This window comes from Aquila chrysaetos, chromosome 10 (genome assembly GCF_900496995.4).
Source record: "Aquila chrysaetos chrysaetos chromosome 10, bAquChr1.4, whole genome shotgun sequence".
Taxonomy (NCBI): domain Eukaryota; kingdom Metazoa; phylum Chordata; class Aves; order Accipitriformes; family Accipitridae; genus Aquila; species Aquila chrysaetos.
In genome coordinates this window covers 22,455,164-22,475,230 of record NC_044013.1, presented here as the reverse complement: position 1 = coordinate 22,475,230, position 20,067 = coordinate 22,455,164, and the positions used below count along the sequence as shown (strand labels likewise).

Genomic DNA, 20,067 nt, shown 5'->3' with positions numbered 1-20,067 from the left:
GGATGGTAAGTGTGTTTCTGATGACAGGCAAAGGATTCAGAGCAAGATTGACAGGCTATTTTGTATTGATTAGGTAAACTGGGCATTGAACAGCTAGATAGCTGGCATATTTCTTAAAAATAACTGATTTTTGGAAACTGAAATAATCAGGCTTATGTGTTTGTCCCACATGGTAAAGACGTTGTTCAGAAACGCTGTTTGGAAATACTAGACAGTGACTGTTACCCAGCTGTTTCATCCATAGTTTCTACAGCAACCTTAAACTTTTTCAGGTACCAAGAATGAAGTCAGTTTCCCCTGGAAAGTTGTCATGTGATTTGTGGCTTCCCTTGTGAAAATAAAAAAATAAACACCATAACTTTGTCTCAATGTCCACTATGATAAATTCCACAATTACTTACATAGTGGAAGGTACCGTACTATGTTTTCCTAATGCTGATAGTCTCTGGTGATAAAAAGGGAGGCCCTGTGAATACCTGGTACACTCTGTTGTTGATTATTTTAAAAGGACGAGGCAATGCTGACACTGGATCTTGCACTTTGCCATATTTTTCATGCTTTGTTCATTTTCCTCTCATCTGTGGTTATGGCATTGGTTTACTGATTGCCGCTGAAGTAGAAGTCTGAACACAGGCTTGCATTTCTATCTGTGAAGACTTTTGGGTGCCTTCATAAGGAGCTTCTGTTGGGCCAGTAAATTGTGAAAACAACTTTGTGGAACTAAGCAACAAAAATGTGGGCAATGGGCCTTTCAAGTTAAATGCTAGGGCATCGTGTTTAATGCCAGTGCTGTTTACCTAAACCTATTTTTATTTTTCCTTTTGAAGAAATAACTTGCCTGCTTGCACCTTTGTGTTTGGGTTGTCTCTAACTGTACGATGGTGTGTTTCTAGAGGTTAGCTTGTGCCACTGCCATGAGGATCAAGGAAAAAAAAAGGCATGCCCTTTTGCCAGCAGCATGGCAGTTTTTCCAGTATGTTGCCCGTGTTATTCCCCATTCAGCTATCCAGGAGCCAGGCAAGTTGGCAGTTGTACGAAGTGTTGTGGGGAAGAAAGGGCAGCAGAAAATGCTGTCTACTGATGCACCTGCGTAATCACCATTCTAGGGTTAGATTGCAGGAAGATGACAAAATCGCTGAATAAAGTCTGTTTAGTCTTTTTTTTTTTTCTTTTTTCTTTTTCTCTCCAGTATGAGCTGCCAGCTGTTGGTGCTGCAACAGGTAATAGCATACCTGTGGAAAGAAACAAAAGTTTTTCATTTGGAAGACAGGAAACATAAGTGTGTACCTACCCCATAATTTTGAAGCCTTGTGATTGTATAGAGGTGGTTGAAGATGGAAGTGTTGGGTGACCTGGCATATGATGATAGGTTGGAACAGATCTCATAGCAGGGCCGTAGTCAGGAGAAAAAATATTTTGGGATGACGGTCAAAATATAGCTTGAGCGCAAGGATAGAATAGAAATGTAATCAGTAGTGAAATAAATGTCAGCCCTTCCATCCCCCTTGCACAAATACTTCCAACATCACGTTGTTGCACTGCCGTTTTTCATATGTATAATTTAGATAATTTAGTAAAATTGTGTTTTACTTCATGGAAAGCTGTCAGTAATGGCTAAATCACCAGATGTGAAGTTTTAGGGTAAGCTGAAGGCGTGACTAGCTAATTGTTACGGGTGGGGTTGTGGGTGAGTTGCCAGGGGAATTTAGTGGATTCAGATTCTGGCAGTTTTTCAGAGGGTGAGGGATAAAGGACCAGCTGAAGAGGGGATACAAGGTGGGATGGTAAGTAGGCTGAAGAGCTTGGAGTAATTAAGTCAGCGAGCTCTTATGACTTACCTAGAATCTCCCCAAATCCATTCAGTTTGAATACTGCAAGCAAATCAACCTAACTGTGTGAACCCCTGAGAACTGTGGCTGTGTGACCTTTCAGCATTAGAATATATACATGTACAGGCAGGTTATAAATGGACCCAGCATAAGGTCATCTGGAATTAAAAGAATAAGGACAGATTTGGGAGCTCAGGTCCTATTCTCAAATCCATCTAACCTGAGTGGAAGGGCAGACATGCAGAGGAAAATATTGTCCTTCATACTACCATAATCTCAAACGTCGGACAGGATAACTTCGAGCTGGTGTGGGAAAGTAAACATTTTCCTACATTTATGAGCTTTCTTCACTGATCTATTTATTCAAATTGACTTCACTGGTTGATCACTACTAGGTTTGAGTGCATCCCTGCAATGTTTGCTTTAAAAGTTAGTGCCAGAAGAACGTATTTGCAGCAGAATACAACCCCTGACACTGGAGCAGAGGGAGGCACGTTCCTGTTCAGAGGCATGTTCAAAGGTCTGTATTGGAAATGCATGCAGAGGCGGGTGTTATAGTAGGGGAGGGAGTTGTTCAAAGAATTAAAACTAAAAAGTAAAAGCTTAACTAAAAAAAAAGTAACAATTCAAGCACATTAACTGCTTTGCCTTTGCGTGCTTTTTGGAGGTGTGTTGTTATCTGATCAGGCAACTGACTGTGATCTGTGTGCGATTAGGATCTATGCTCATACAATTATGAGCATGTGGTATATCGTTTTAAAATGGTAAGTTTAAAATAATTACATTCTGGTGCTGTTTTTTAAGAATTATTTAATTGTCTGTATGTTCTGGAATGGTTTTGCTGCCAATTAAGACTCAGTTCTGGCCTGGAGCCATCAAAATCATAAGGTTTCTTTCAAGTTTCATAATAATGTTAACAAAGAGTTGCTCAGTTTCCTTTAAGGAAGTAAAAGTACTTCCTTTGCTTTTGTTTTTACTTTCCCTGCAGTTCAGAGACGTGTATGACCTATCATTGCATAGGAAAAGGAGTAGGAATATGGTGACATTCCTGAAGTGGATGACGAAGAGTTGGGCTTGTGACAGATTTTCCTAGGTACTAAAATTTTGTTTCCACAGGGCCTCTAAAGTGACTTGCTGGACTGGTGGGTTGTTACTGACTTTGACTCTTTTCAGATTTCTGCAGAGTAACGTGTACAGCTGTAGGACACTGACCTTATTTTCAACCAAAAAGACGTAGTCAAGCCCAGATCAAAGCACTTACTGAGAAGTTTGTCTGAATGGAAGGATCTCTTGAACTAAAGGTTTAAGTGGACCAAAAGAAACCTAAGTTAAGGACACCTTACTCTTTGAAATATTTCGTGCTCTCATACATTTGCTGTTTCAAACAAATAAACCAAGTGAGACCTTTAAAATCATCGTAGTTGGAAAATGGAAGCCCAAAGCATGGAAACTTCCAACAATTCCTAAAAGGAATATGAAAATGAGAGAAGAGGTATTAAGCTAGCAAAGGAATTGCAGTAGTCTTTTCAGTACTTATGGTTTGGGTATGCCATGAAGTCTGACTTTTTAAAAAGGGGAATGGTTTGTGATCCAAAGTTATTTAAAGACTGTTTAAAGCTTTGTAATTGACAGTTTTTATTATAGACTGGATTTTATTGATAGACTTAACACAACAGTAAAGCTTCTCTTTGGTTTGAAAGGAAGTAGTCAATGCTATATCATGTTCTGTTCAAAATGCAGCTTCAAATTCAAAACCACATCCATCTTCAGAGTGTCTGCTGCACTCTGAGAGACCTTACAGCAGTGGTAGGTCTGCGGGTTTCTCTCTGTTGAATGAAGTGGCCTTTCTCAGTCTTCATTTTGGTAATCTAAAACGTGTAGGTTCCTTAGAGCTGGGGACTTCTTTTTTTGCTTTTTGATTCATCTGAGCAGGTTTGTAGCAGGTGTAGTATAAAATGAATAGTCCTGATAGGCTGAGATGAGAGAAAGGAGGTTTAGGAACAGAACAGCAAGAGAAACTTTGATTCTTGGAAATGTTATAAAAATGCACATGGCAGCAGCATGTGCTTGTTTTTAATGCTCTTGGTAGCAGAACTTTCATGGGGCTTTTTTTTCTTATCTTAGTGAGGTGCAAGGACACGTTCTAAAATCTTTTATCTGTAGCAGAGAATCAATCTGCAGCAAATATGTTTCTGTATAAACCCTGTCCTCAAAAAAGTGGTCAAAGGCAGACTAGTGTGTGACCTAGAAGATGTAAAGTTTTATATTTACCTGCAGTTTCTCTGTATTGTCAGATGGGAAACAAATATTTGTCAAAGCATTCCAATTTGTTTCCACGTTTTTTTCTTTGGTACCGAAGGGGATGCCATTAATCAGCTTTCAATGATGCTTTTTCCTGTTATTTGGTAGGCTTTGTGTTCTTTCTTTTACCTAACAGGAGTGTAACAAATCTTCATTATGTATTCATAATTAGAAAAACTGAAAAGTACTGCATACTGAGTTTAGATTTTTGTTTCTGTTAAAGTGCATAGGTGTGAAACCCAAGGGTGTATGAAGGCCCATGTTTTGCTCTCATGTTTGTAGAAATTGATTATGCATCCATTACAACTTAGAAAATGCAGCGGTGTAAAATGATTGTAACAACAGCTGTAGTGAGGGCATATTTGGGCTTAGCACCTGATCTCTGTAAACTCTGAAGCAGGAAAACCCGATGGAAATCTGCTCTAGCATGCTTTCATTCCTATGTTTTGGTGGCTTGCTTGGCAGCATACTGGTTTAGAAACAAGCATAACCCAGATATATTGTGTGGTATGATAGCATCTGTCGCCATTCCTTCCCTGGATGCCATCCTATGGATCCTATGCTGGATGCAACCAGCAATAGGAAAACTAAAACTTGGTCATATTTATTGCTTGCAAGCAGTGACATAAATACAGACTTAAATAAAAACATTTTGCTGGCCAAAAAATATTTAAGACTTGTTTCCAACTTGTGCACCTACAGCAATTTTGGCAAATAACCAAGGAAAGAGAAATACTGTGTGTGTTGTATATACCTTTGGTATAGGGACATGTTGTATATGTGATTATGTAGGTTTTGGGGTTTGTTTTTTTTGTGGTGTGGAGTTTTTTTTGTTTGTTTGTTTTTTAAATATACAGGTACTGACAGAATTAAGATAATCCAAAACCTACTACGGAGGGTGAGAAAAAGTAATCTGTTGGGTAGGTGGGACTTGAAAATATGTAGAGGAACAGAGTCTGTAAAGGGGACCGGATTAAAGGGTGGAGATGATTTGCAGTGGTAGATGACAGAGTAAGTCATCATGTTTTCCTCTGGGGAAAAGGGAGGGAAAGAACTGTGTGGCACCTATTAAAAGTAAAGGAATACTTTTTTACAGCTGATGGAAAGCAGGATCAGCATGACACCTGTAATTTGGAACCCAGAAGCCTTGTAGAAGGGCAGACATTCCTAGCTGGAGAAGTCAGTACTCGGACAGTTGTTGCCAACATGCATCTCTACTGAAGGACTGGAGTTCACAGGTTCCTGTGGGTGCAGCGTGGAGCTTTACCTGTGTGTTTCGCTTAATGTCGAGTAGAATTCAGCAGAGAGGTTCTTGTCTTGGCTCTGAGCCACCCAGAGTAAAGTGATATGGCAGAACATCAGTGACTAACAAGTATGATTAAAAGTACTAATCAGAAGAGAGAATGCCTGAGTTGGCAAGCATGAATTTTGATGCTGACCATCACTTTGTCCTCTGATCTAAACAGATGTCTGAATCTGGCACAAAGTAGAACATAAAGGAGACTACAGACAGGTTGCAATAAATGTTCTGTAATTGTTTCTGTGTGCAATCCTGCTTTTCCTCTTTGTTTACAGTCAGAGCTAAGTTAGACTCTTGTAAGTTCCTCCAGGCAGGGGCATGTCATCTTTGTGGCAGATGGGAACACTTGATGTACTTTATAAATAGGCTAGTGAAGCCGGTAGGAGGAAAAATGCCTCTGTCTTCCAGATGCTGCCAGAGCCTGGGCAGGAAGGCAGCAAACTGTCTCCAAGTTGAATCTCTAAAGGGGTAAGTGTTCTGGGGAGAAGGGGAAAGGAGACTAAATTTAAAGTGTTTATTTATTTTTAAGGGAAGTATGCGCAGGACATAGAAATTATATTTGCATTGCAGCTGTTCAGAACTTCTCTCACATACTGATAATTTTAGTAATAGCAGAGAGACTGGAGAAGAAGAGTGGTCTAGGGCAATGGCATCATCCCAAAGGAATTAGTTGTTTACAGTACCTTATATTTTGGCACTGTAGTTCTCTTCATCTCTAAGTTAGTTCATGCATTTACTTTTTTTTTTTTTTTTTTTCTTATTAATAGTCCTAGGAACTATTGATTATGTAGAAATAACTGGAGTACTCATACCCTTTAGCACCTACATGTCAAAAATTATTGTGCTTGGTCTTAAAAAAAAAATACTGTTTTGGTATTCAGGTGTTTTTAAGTGTGATTTTGAAATGTTATGGAATAAAAAGGATACTTACAGGTCACAATTACGGTATGTCTTCCAAAAATTCTTGTTTGAATTGTCAGAAGCATTTGGTTTTAGAAGTGGTTCCTTGCAAGGTGATTACTGGTCAGAGTACAGGGGAGGTAAGCTGATATGCCTAAATGGCATTCTGTGGAAGTGTGAAAAAGATAAAAGAATCAAACATTTAATGATCTTTTCATGCTTTTTAACATTTCCCACACTTCTTATTTTTCCCCAGTTTGTTCAAGAAAACATGGGTATAATTTCATCAGAAAACTGGTGTAAGTCTAAGGAAATTCCAGAAACTGGGAGATCTCTGGGTACAAAATAAGTCAACTTTCAATATTGGGAAACCCATAAAGGGTAGTTGTAATGTTTTAACGTTACATTACATTAACTACAACATTAATGCACTAAACATAACTTGAATATAGATGTCTCCACATGACTTGTCTTTATTGCCCAATTTTAAGGGATTCATAGACTTGTAGATTCTAATTTAAATAAAAGAAATACATTCTAAAGGACTTGGACTGACAAAAATCAAATGCAGACCTAAACTTTGTAAAAACTTTTTCTGCTTGCATCTCTTAGCTGCTGATCTCTGAAAGAAGGCAACTCATAATGGTGATTTGAGTAGGACAGCATGGAAAAGCTGGAAACTGTCCTTCGGAGGATATAAGCTGAAGTTGTAAGCTGAAGACTGCTTTCCCAGAATTTCCAGTATAAAACTGTATGACAGTCCTGCTCAAACCTGAAAGCTGGTTAGGAGAAAGATGTTTAAAATGTTCACCATGTTAGCTGCCTGCGCACCTTGAGATTTAAAAGCTAAGATCTCAGAGTCAAGTGGACCTTTTATTTTGAGAACAGCGGATTATCTTCAAGGTGTGGTCAAATTTCAGTATGGCTAATGGTCCCTTCATCACTTCTGAATGCTAAGCAACTCTTCACCTTTACTTATTAAATCCAGCAGTAAATTTGCTGCACAGTGAGAATAATGAGTGCTGTAGAGAGGGACAGAATTGTTTGAGGAAGAGCTCTGTTTGATCCCTTGGCTTTAATGAAGTGAGAGCTTGTGATGGTTGCCTTGACAGGCTGGGCAATACTGCTGTGCCATTTTCAATAGCTTTTGCACATCTCAAGACCAGCTGTGCCAGTATGAGGATTTTAGAACTGACTAGATAAGGAAGAAACTTGGAATAAGAAAAAAGAGAAATTTAGATGTAGATATTTTAATGTTCTAAATACTAAAATGTATTAAACTTTTGCAACTTAGCTGTTAGTTTTGGTTTTTTTAATCAGATGCTTGCTGCTAAAATGTTAAGTACTTTCAAAATAAAATTATCTTGTAAGTAGCTATTAGTTTTTACATATCAACATGTAGCTATGCTTTGTTGGATAGGCGCTGCTTCCTGCTGTTTCTGTGCATGATTACCATGGAGTGGTACATGTTGCCTTTTCTTACCATGGCTTTCCTTATCTTAACTTCTTTTTTTTTTTTTTATGAGGCTGCTGACCTGTTTGTACTTTCAGTCAAGTTCTATGTTTCTTGTGGTTTCTCACTTCCAGCTTAAGTCATGGGGTGGGCTAACATAAGTAACATTACTGAGCAGGTTTTATTTAATTTTTTCAATGATGAGCCGATTTTACTTTTTTAGAAATGTATTTTCTTACGGCAAGTGATGTGACCTATTTCTCATAAATGCTTTTTAAAAAAAAAAAAAAAAAACCGGAATGCTTGCTGCTTTCTGATGGGAAAATGAAGAATTATGATTAACAATATTGCAGATGCTAGCTTTGTTACTTTGTGATGCTATGCAAATGCAACTTCAGTGTTGCAGGAATTGTATGTCCAGTTTAAATTGCTGATGTTACAGTCGGCTACAGGGGGTTTGTGAGGGTTTCCTCAATGTGATGATTACAAGCACGAGTAACTAAGCAGGTCATGCTGATGGGATAATTGGTTCTGCTGAGTGTTCCCGTTTCCTCTCTGTTCTGGTGCTTGCTGTAGATCTTTGTAGCACTGGTCAACTTGGTCATAACCACAAGATCCCAGACGCTATTTTTCGTTCCTGCAGGAAAAAAATCAAATCCTTTGAAGCGCCAAAGAAAAGGTTTGGCTTGCGCCACTTGCTGACACAACTATTTTCTGCAGTTTCCAATTCAAGAGTATTAAGTTCTTCAGCTGTCTGAGAATGTCTGGATGCTGGACTTGCAGGTTTTAGTAGGTGAAAAATGTACTGCCTGGTAGTCTGCTGCCAAATGGCTGGGGAGTAATTGATGGAGCATCACAAAGTAAAGTGAAAGTAAAGGCAGGAGTCTTCATTATAATTGTATCAGGAGCTGTCACCTTCATTTCAGATGTCTTCAAAACAGGTTTTGTCAGAAAATAAGCCTGCAGATGTAGATGAAAGATAAAAGATGCATCAAAAAGCAATTACAATTAAAAACTCTCTTCTGCAGCGTGGAGACATCAGACTAGTAAGTGGCTCCCTGTGTTCTTCCATGACTTTTTCTAAAACTATCTATGAATGTTACTCCAAATCAACCTTATGTTGTCTGCATGCTTTTTGCTCTCCCTCCTAGGATCTATAAGCTTGTTGCAAAATATACCTCTGGACATCTTTGGCATATAGTTAGGTACAGACTTAATGCTCCCTTCCTTTTTGGGCAAAGTCACCATTTCTCTTTCCTGTTTCATTGTGACCACTTTCGCTTGCTTGTATTTCAGTAGACAATGTCATTTTGATGTACCAGATCAGATAAATAGAGTAATTTTATTGAGGCAGACTTTGAAGAGTACTATTGATTATTTATGGAGACATGCTATTTTAATCAAGTAAATTCATTTAAGCTGTCATGGTGAGTCAATGTAATAATGTGCTTATGCTTCATGCTAGATAGTAGGTTTGTATTCTAGATGGATATGGGTGATGTGGAGGATGTAACAGTACCAGTCAATTGGAATTGGCACAGAAATTTAGCAGTGGTGGTTCAGTGTCATCTCTAACCTCACAAGTGCTTTGAAAGCATCAATATCAAGTTATTTTCAGGGCCTGATTTAAAATAATCAAAAGAAATAGTTTAGCTAGTCAACCCTGCAAAAAATGTCGTCTTTGTATCTTGCACAGGAGGAGGGGTTTCCGGGGGCGAGGTTCCATGTGGAGCGCTAGCTAGCAATACCCAGCTAGTGCTGAACAAAAAGTAGGTTAGTCACGCCAGCTGGTCTGCTGGGAGCTGTGTGCTTAGTCTAGGCTCTTAGCAGACATGCCGCTCTCCCAGCATTTCTAGGCAGTTACTAACTTTTCCAGTGAAATGACCTAAAACAGAGAATGTGACTTTACCACATTTTTTCCAGAAGCCTAGCAGAGGCTTGGCTACTCTCCTGACTCCCTGTTCTGGCCTTCAATCATAAGACTGTTTTTACCCTTGTGTGAGCATGCAATAGCCTAGCGCCTTACGCTAGCACGTTGGCACTGTTTTGTGAGATTAGGTAAGAGCTGAGGGTGCTCTAAATGCTGTGAGTCATTCTGGCAGCTTTTGATGAGTTGAGACTTTTGGATCATGTTTGAAAGAAAAAGATAAATTCTGTGGGTAGGTAGGTATGCTTCAAAAAGTGGCTCGGAAGTAGGCTTTTAATTATCTGCATTTCGATATAGGATGCTTTATCAATGACTATCCTTCTGAACATCTAGACTGCTTATGTGTGTCACGCTTATAATTAGTGTTACTGAAATAAGTGTGGGGTTCTGTAGGTCATCTTTATCAAGTCCTGCATTCGTAGAAATACAGAGTCATAGAATCATTTAGGTTGGAAAAGACCTTTAAGATCATCGAGTCTGACCAGTAACCTAACACTGTCAAGTCCACGACTAAACCATGTTCCTAAGCGCCACCTCTATTAAATACCTCCAGGGATGGTGACTCAACCACTTCCCTGGACAGCCTGTTCCAATGCTTGATAACCCTTTCAGTGAAGAAATTTTTCCTAATAATCCAATCTAAACCTCCCCTGGCGCAAAAGACCTGTTCTCAGGGATAAGCATAAATCACTGGTTTTCTGGCACGCGTCAGAAGCTGCTGCCAGGACACTGCTGCTCCCAGTGCCGAGTTCCACCTCTTCTGCAGCTGTATGGTGCTTACTCGCCTTTAAAAGCAATAAGTACTTATCTCTGAGGCAAAGAACCAAGGTCCATACCTGGAGACTAGTGAGGTAGTGTTGTCAGTTGTTGATAGAATTGACCCTTGAGTACTGAGAGCTTACAGTGTGTGGAGATGGTGAGGCTGGGGCATGACCTGCACTCTGGCCTGTGGACAGAGTAAATAGATAAAGATCAATATTCTCTAAATCTCATGTTAGCAGCAAATGCTCTGCGATGTGCAGCCTCTTGCTATGTGGTAGGATATTCTGAAGACCCAAAATGACGTTTTGCTGTGTGGTTTGTTTTTTGATCTATCTGCATATAAAAATAGTTTTGTGGTGGGGAGATAAGGTTGGTTAGCTTTTTATTCCACACACCCCCCGCCACCCCAGGCTCAGTTTTCTCTTTTTTAGCTTACAAACCCTTGCTTCAGTGAGTGCTCACAATGCCGATTGTACTACCTTCACTTCATATGTGCTGGCTAAGTGCTGCGTTTCCCTCGGAGTACTTTGTGTGCCAGCACGGAGGAGCAGAGGCTTCAGTGTTCATTCGTACGTACGTTCACCTGATTCTCGGCAGCTTGACATCAAGTAGGAGCTGATGACAAATCATATTGACAAGCTTTTATTTAACAGCTACTCAACAGGAGCTGTTCCTACTCCTCATAAATTGTAACATAGCAACTTTTAATTTGGTAACAGACCAAAGTATATTTAAAAGAAAAATCTTTCTACCTTGTTTATAATTTCTTGAATATTGCATTTAAAACTAAATATAAAAACTTCTGATCTTGCAATTAAGGTTTAAAGCTAATTAAGCTTTTTCTCTAAAACATTTTGCTAATGAGATGTGTATGATCTCCTTTTTTTCCTTTTTTGTGGCAACTTTTTTTTTATGCATCAACAGTATTAATGAATGTAGACTGTGCACAAGACCTCTTGGTCCTAGAGCTTTTTAATAGATTTTACCTTCTCCTCCCTGCTAAGTCTAATTTTGCTTTTTCCTGTGGTTCCCTTCTGTTCTTCCATCTGTTTGGTTTAACTGCTTTATTCTCTCCTGGTGTTTTGTATACACTAATCCTTATACCTTCTACCCTTCACAGCTTTGTTTAGTTGATTTTGTGAAATTGAGACTGTTAAAATCGTCCCTTCTGTCTCTCTTTTTTTTTTTTTTTTTAAACTATTTTTATTACTGCTTGCACACGCCATTTATGGTGCTACTGGCATTTTGGAAAAATACTGTAATAGCTCTGGTTTCTTGCTTCTCAGAATCTCCAGTTCTTTCCATTTTTCCACAGTTTCCAAAAACTGTAAAGGTAGTTCTCCAAGTAAAATGAGCTGGAGAGACCCCCCCCCATCCTGCAAAATGTACATGCCTAATACTTTTCGCTTACTGCAAGCCCCACTGCCTTCATTTCTGGAAGAACACCACTTAAGCTCTGGGTCCCATTGCTTTGTACTATGGAAATCACCTTGGGCCAACTCGTAGATCCCACAACTCTTCTTAAGTCTAACCACAATAGATAAAATAAGTTCAGTGATTCATGAGACATTTTCAAATACTAATGAGAAAATTAATTGGGGAAAAAAAAAATTCTGAATTTTGAGATTGTGATTTTTACATGGTTTATCAGTGCTCAGAGACAGATTAAAATCTTGCTAAGATGGTTAGGTTTTGGAGTGCAGAAGAGATTTGACAAACAAATATGTATTAATTACATGTAATTGTAAGCCTATTCATTCTCGAAAGCAGGAAAGAAGCAAGAGAGATCTCCTTCCATGAGCAAATAAGTGCGGGGGCAAAAAGAAACAGTGGTGGGGGAAGGAAGTTATTTTCTGTCACCATGTTTGAATGTGCCATCATAAACAGAGCTCAGTTCAAAGGATCTGGGAATCTCAAAAGATTTCTTTCAAGACTAACCAATTTCCTGCAACACGCTGTCAGTGTTAGGAAAAGCCATCTCTTGCACATAAGAGCAGCTGGTTGTTTAAAAGAAGGAAAAAAAAAAAAAAAGTGTGTGTGTGTGAGAGCAACCTCCCTCCCATCCCTTATATAGAGCCATTTTCCAAGGGAAAATGGACATCTGTGAAAACAGGGCACTTCAGCAAATTCTGTGCACTCTGGGATGTCCTTTTGCTAGGAGAAGTGTGGTTTTTTACTAATGGTGCATGCTTCTTGTTTGGGTATTTTCAGGAGAGGGCTGGGTGGTTTTGTGGTTTTTAAAAATATTGTTACACAGAATTATTCCAGGTGTTAATCTTAAGTCAATATACTCTTCCGTTTTCTGTGTAGTCATATTGGTAATTTTTCTCACTCTTTATTCTCTTAAGAATTGTGAACTTGGTATCAGTAAAAGGGCTACCAGTTAGAGAAACTAATTTTTAACCTGTGTTTAAAAGTGTGTGTATATGTTTTTAACATGTTACAAGATTATTTCATTTCTAGGGATGTTTTACCAAATTGCTCTTGAGAGCCCTTAAATAATAATATTATTGTTGTGATTTACTTTGCACAGGGGTGAGAGACTTTTGTTAAAGGACTGTTGACCCATGAGCATTAACCCTGTGTTGGCAGGAGAAAACTTAATTTTATGGGAAATGGCAATTTTTTTTACTTACTTGGAAGTTCTGTCTTGTGGAAATACAGTTAATCTCATAACTAGGGTGAAGACAACTTATCAATACTGTTTTTGCCAATTTCAATTGCCTCATGTGCTTGCCTTTATGAGGTAACTTGACACTGTCAAAGAGATATTTGAATTTTCTTTGTTATAGCTGATGCTTCCACATCTGAAATATATTTGCCAATGTTTTGTTGTTTGCAGGAATCATTGATATACGAAGATGAAACAATGAAGAGAAAGCAGAACGAATAATAATGCTTTTCCGAAACCGTTTTCTGTTCTTGCTGGCTTTGGCAGCCTTATTAGCCTTTTTGAGTCTCAGTCTACAATTCTGTAAGTGTCCTCCCCTTTTGTTTTCTATATATAGTGGTCTGTAGGTGTGTTTAAAAATGGCAATGCTTACATGTTGTTTAAACATTCTTTCTGTATTTAAATATTTGTTGGGTTTTTTGTTTTGTTTTGTTTTTTGTTTTTTTTTCAAAAATAGGAAAATAAATGTAAGAATAAAAATAGTTTTGTGTGCCATCTAGGAAACTATACAATCTAGAGACTTTTCAAATCAAGCTATCTCAGAAAAAAAAAAAAATCTTAATTTTGTAGTGCAATTAAGTAATTGAATGTGATTGAATCCTTCCATGAAAGTTGACAAAACACATGTGAGTAAAAACTGCTGCAATTCCTATTTTACATTGCATCAGACCAGACGGGATTGAGAAAACTGCTGTGAGAGGATTGAGTGTTGGAAATTCTCCTTACTTGTACCCTCACATTAGGAAACTTTAAACAGTTGAATTGGCTCATCACAAGTGGCTGGTTTGTTTAAGAAAAGATAAATTATGCTGTGCTTCAGATCAATTAATGATGGGTCAATCCAGAGGGCGGTCATTTACTGGTGACTAAGCAGGAGGGTGGTGCTGAATGCAGGTTAGTGTACGTTAACAAATGAGCACTGTGCTGTATGACTGCTTATCACCTGGTTCATGAATGATAACATTTGCTAGGTGAAATGATGTTGTGTGTAAATCTACTATGTACTAATACACGTCGGTGTGATCAGTTGCTGTTAGCAGGCAAGGAAAAACACTAATCTGTAGTATAGGATAATATTATTTGTTGTTATTGTCTTGCATCATGTTTTAATGTAAAATTGTGGTCTTTCTGGTCTGTGCTTTCTTTGCATAGTGTAAACCCCCACCCCTCTCCCCCGCCCAAACCCAGAGGATTACTTTAGGTTTAGAATGTGTCTTTTGCATGTGATGGACAACATAAAAAAAAAAAAAGGGTGGGGGGAAGGGGAAAGAAACTTTGTGGTTTTATGTTATTTTTTTGTGTGTTTAAACAAAGCACGCTTTGTGATTTTATGTAATTATTTTTTGTGGGGTTTTGTGCGCATGTAATACAAGGACCTGTGGCTCCAAATTGCTTTTTCAGCCTCCTATGGGCACATGCCAGTGGGTCTGATTGCAGCTTGTTTTGCCCATTCAGCTCTTTATCTGCCCTTGACCTTATATGGTTGGTTATGAATTGTGTATAGGGTGGAGGTCCTAGAGGAACTTCAGCTGAAATATGAAACTGAATTGTTAACAAAAATGAGCTTTATTTAGAGATGAGGAGGTAGGCATACAGGAGAGTGAATCACATTTCATCAAAAGAGGAAGTTATTTTCCACTTAATTAGAAGATAACATTTGTGCAAGAGGAATTCCAGGAGATGAAGATGTTTGAGGGGTACTTTAAAAAGCAGCCATCATGAAGCTTAGTGCCAATACCAGAATACATATAGAAATTTTTACATAATGAGAACTGCAATACAAGGTAACAAGAACCAAGTAGTTTATGACATACAGGTAGCCTGATATTTTAGCTTCTGCCAGCTTCAGCTTGTAGAGAGACTAGTTCAAACTCACATCAAAGACCATCTTCAAAGTAAAGACAGAACTCTCTTCTTCTATCACCATATAAAACTATTATGGAAACCAGCTGGCATTTGGCGAATTTAAAAACCAAACCAAAGTCTTAAAGTCAAAAACAATTTTTCCTCTCCAACCACAAAGCAATCCACTACCTGCAAAATTGTATTATAGTCTACAAGTGCTTGGTGAGCTGCTTTCAAATTAAAGATAGCTGTAAATTTTTAGTCTTCTCCAAATTATAGTTTCTGACTAGTTTAACATTAAACTAAGAAAACACTTGATTCTGAACTTGAGCTTTTAATGAAATGGGCATGCAAATATTTAAGGAAATACTTGCAGTGCAATGTTAATGGAAGTGTAGTTTCAATGCTGTCTTACAGCAGAATCTTTGGTCAGTGTCCATGACTAATATAAATACATAAAATTGCTGTTTTGATAAAACTGGACCAAGTATTAGCACATGGTGACCCACAAGCTGACTCAATAAGGCAGTAACACCCACCTGAAAAATTTCAGAACATCCTTTGGAACACATCTGTCAGCCCCCTGATACTGCATGATATGGAGCACTTTACTGCGATAGAGCATTGGAGGACAGAAAATTTTAAGTGTCCAGCTCCATGGGACATAGACACTATGTACTTAAGTAGATCTCTATTTACTATCTGTTTCCTATTGCCGTGTTGAAGGTCCTTCCTTGCCCTGAATCTGTTCCTCTTAACACGTGACATAGTTCAGAGGCATGCATCCCTTGCAATTTAATTCTCACTATTGCACAAAGTGGTAGTAATGTAGTCTTGTTTCATGTATAAAGCTTTTTTCTGAAAGCAATATGCTTCTTTTCTTTGTCTTCAGACTGTAAAATTGAGTTTTCAAATTTTGATCCCTTCTGAGCTGCCTGGAGAAAAATTTTGGTTATACTGCTTTATAATTTGTGTCAGGTCATGGAATGAAAATGGGAGTTTATATGTTTAGACTCAGGAAAATGCCCAAGCCACTGACTTTTTGTTTTGGTTTTGTTTTGTTTGAAGGGAGTTACCTCCTGAAGCATTTGGAGTGGAAATGGATGGTTTATGATGTTGCGAGATTGATTCTCTGTTAGTAAGCAGTGTGCAGCTTTGTGGAGGAGGGCTGGTCCTTTTAAAACATCCTACTGCTTTTCTGAGCAGTGAATATTGAAAATGTCTCTTCCTTTCTGTGCTAAATTTGTTTAGAAAAGTGAAACAGTAACATGAAATGCATAATTATATAAATGGTACATATCTTCCTTTTTTAACTTATGCCTTAGGGCAGAGCATCACTTCCGTAAATGCTTCATATTTTATCCCCTCTTGTCCACACGTGGAACTGCAGTGATTTGAAGCCAGACTTGTGAGTTGTAGCTGACTCTGAAGCGAAGAGAGCAGTGAAGGCCAAGTTCAGCTGGTTTTCTGTAGGTTCTGACTCAATGTTACAAACAACCCACACTGGCATGGCTGACAAGATTACGGTCTGTCCTGTGCTTGAGCTGTGAGGGTTCAGGAATCGCTTGCGGCAGTTTGCAGCCCAGTCAAGCAGAAATTGATGCTGGTTTACTTTAATAGACTGTGCTGCAAAGGGTCTGGAACTGCTTTATAAGCAGTGATTTCTGCAGCCACGATGAAGCGGAGGTGATGGGTGTCATGTCAGCAGTCCTAATATAAGTCCGTCCTTCCTTGTAAGACAAGGTCCCAGGGCAATTGTTTTGGAGCCAATAGTTGTCACATCTTGGGTTTGGACACTAGCAGAGGAATGCTGGGGGAAACAACCAGTATTGGACCTCAGAGTCTTCAGTATTGGTAGGCTGGGGATGGACCCAGGACTGATAGAAAACTTTGCGTCCTGTTTTGATGTTTGTTCTTGGTCCCTTTCTCTTCTATTGCGGTTTTTGAGTTCCAATCTAAGCTAGTCTGCTTTCCTGTGTTGTTTTTTCCCCCCAAGGCTGGTGCTTTACATGGATACTAACACTGTTTAACTTACAGGGTAAATCATTGAGAAAGTTTCCCCCGAAATCTCTCTTGACAGCAGCCAACAGCTCTGAGTGCTGAAAGTATTTGGTCCCAACAGTTGCAGTGGATGGACATGGACAGGTTGGCGAGGATCACTTTTACTGGAGCAGAAGCTAACCTCTGCCTTGCGTCTGCAGTGCCACGGTACCACAGATACAGAAGGCAGCTCTGTGGACCAGTCAGTTCATGTTTGTCAAACGTTGTGTGCTGGATTAGCTTGCTGGATCAAATGCCAGCTGAATCTTCTTCATTTCCTTATCCTGAGAAGAGGGAGACATACAAGCAGACTGCACTTTGCCAAACAGTTGGAGAAAGGACTTTCTTTTTAACTGTAATAGTCATTCTTCAAGGTGTGTAGTTGTTGTGGATGCCATAAGATACCTTCCTTCCTGCTGCCAAGAGTCCTCTGTCATGTAGGTTTTGGGCAATGGGGGACTTGACCAGTTATGCTCTTTATGCCCTTGTACAGGAGCAAAAGGCACAGGATCTGAATACAGTCTTTTCGTATGCTGCTTCCCGCTGCATCAGGTGCCAGGCTTGTCTGCCTGCGGTGCTAGCCAGCTCCCTGGGTATTTCACTTAGAGCAGTAGGGGAAGGGTATTTCACTAGAGAGAACTTTCCTCAGTAAGTCTTACTGTTTTCATGCTATGGGTATATATTTACATAAATAATGCCTCAGGTTTTGTTTCTGAACGTAGATTTGAGACATGTTTCAAAACTTACCAGAATATTCCAAAACCTATTCATAGTTCTCCTGGGGTTGTTTACCATTTCTAGTAGGCACATAGAAGACTTTTAAAAAGAAGTTTATAATTGATGAAGAAGTGCAAGTCTTAATGGTTTTAGGCATCTTTTATATAATTCTGTGCCCTGGACTTTGAAGCAAAATACTGGGAGCCAGATGTGTTCCTCAAATTCAGTTTGGCTATTAATAAATTGTGGAGTGTGAAACCTGGACCAAATCAGCAATAGAGGGAAACACTCTTCAATGGCAAATGCCTCCAAATTTTCTAAGTGTTCTAATTTTTAAATAGTGTAGAAAAATGACAGTGTTAAAAGTTAAAACTCCAAAAATGTTCCACTGCTGACTGAAAGCATACTATGATGTCTCTGGTTGATAATTATAGCAATGAGAGGTTTTGTTTGGGAAAGCCATTGAATAGGGTGACTGGTTGACTTCCAAACCAAATATGACTGGCAGCTTAAACTTTTAGTAAGAACTGTCATTGTTGCCCTCCTGTTTTATGTTTGGGGCCAGATCTATGGAAAAGAGTGGAGAAGTATTTTCGTTATGGTATTTATCACTCCACATATGCTTTTATTTCCCCTGCTCTTTATGTAAATGGTCATGGTTCTAAAATGATTTAAAACTTCAGTACTAGAGACAAAAGGAGAACTGGTTTTGATAGACTTTTCAGTTAGACTGTTCTAAAATGGAATTTTGTTGTTTTTCTCTTCAGTGTTTTGCTTTGTTAGAAAAAAAACTGCAGAATGGAAAAAAGACCTGTGCTAGGTTGTGGACTGTATTTTTGTCTCTGTAAATATTATCTGTAATGCTGTTGACTAAAACAGGGCAGTTTACTTCTGTACAGAGCGAATGTAGGTTGGGATACTTTATTCTTTTTTGCCGGAGGAAAAGGTTGCAGTGGTTGGGGTCTTCCTTCCTACTCTGTGCTATGTAAAACACCCAGAGCAGTGCAAATGGATTGTAAGGGCAGTGGTTGGGGGAGTTCCTATAGTATAGAGACAGAAGATGGCAGTGCAGCTGGATTCAAGCGTGTTGTAAGGCATGTGTCAGAATCCGGCTGTGGTCCTGCAGCCTCACACTGAGGGGAGAAGGCATAATTTAGGACCCTGTCAATGTTAATTACACTTGTTAGCCCTTGGGTCAGCTCAGGAACAGGAGATTGCAAGTATGCCTGAAGAGCTGCTTTCTTTTTTCCCCTTAAGATTGGTGTAATACATAAGAACCCAATTACTGGGCAAGCACAGACCTTCCAGTGTATTAGAACATCTGTGACTGACTGCAGAAGCCTGAAGGTGGGTTTCCTCAGGATGTCTCAACTATTTATCTTTGAAACTACCTTGAATAGACCAAACTGAAAGGAAATTTAAAAGTTAGCTGTTAGGATGCCATTTGTAATCTCCATAAAGTTTACTTGACAAGGAGTAAACATTTTTTTTAATCAAATGCATGTAAATAATTTTTTTTTCGACAACATATATACCTTTGTTTACTTTGTTTTTTATTCTTGTTTCTGTTTCCTGACAGCCCAAGGAAAGAAACAGTCAACAGAACTAAAACTATAGTGGGAAAGCAGCTCTTTCTACTAGCTATTTAACCCTGTGGCAAGCATAAATTACAGACTTTCCTTTTGAGCCTGCCTGTTTCAGGCACTTGCAGAATCGTGAAGTCCCTGGCTCTCAGGCAGATCCAGCATATGGAGCTTCTCTTCTGGTTTGAAGTTTGTTTCCCTAAGTACTTTCATACTTTGGTCAGCACCTCAGACTTGTCTTTCAATAAAAAGAATTTTGGTATCTGCCACTGCTTTTTAGGATGTTGGCCGCTACCCTGGCAGGGTGCTGGTTCCCGTGTGAAGTGTGGGATTTTTTTTTTTCCTTTTAAATACTTTCTCTGCTGTGATGGTTCAGGCTTGAGTATTGGTGTTTCAGCCTGTCTGGAGATGACATTTTTCTTTGCCGGTAATAATTTCCCTCTACTTTCTGTCATCTTGTTTTGCACTGGAGGTTTTGGTTTTACAGATGAGTCATGGGAAACAGAAATCGGGATTCTCCACAAGGAAAAGCAGTAAAGTGTTATTTTATTGGCTTGAGTGCTGCGGGCAGCTCTTATTTTACGAGGATGGTGAGAGCACCATGTGCAAACCCGCCAGGAACGTTGACCGAAGGAGGTCATTGCTGTGTTGCTGCACAGCCCCTCTTGGAAGCCTGTTTGCTTTAATAACCCAGCCCCTCTGGTGTGATTGCTGCTGTTTGCACCCCTGCTTGATGGCC

The 20,067-nt window shown here is 39.1% G+C and overlaps 1 protein-coding gene across 5 annotated transcripts in view; it reads left to right on the top strand.

Moving 5' to 3' along the window:
• Window positions 1-20,067, top strand: part of PXYLP1 (2-phosphoxylose phosphatase 1) — a 63,734-nt gene that overhangs the window by 4,679 nt on the left and 38,988 nt on the right. For 3 of the 5 annotated variants that reach the window (XM_030028711.2, XM_030028712.2, XM_041126825.1), the window contains exon 2: window positions 13,315-13,446. In XM_030028711.2, the coding sequence (XP_029884571.1) occupies window positions 13,368-13,446 (79 nt within the window). In that variant the 5' untranslated portion in view covers window positions 13,315-13,367. Of the gene's footprint in view, window positions 1-5,838; window positions 5,899-6,587; window positions 6,712-13,314; window positions 13,447-20,067 lie in introns of those variants that run through there. The other 2 variants (XM_041126826.1, XM_030028709.2) reach the window with 2 other exon arrangements.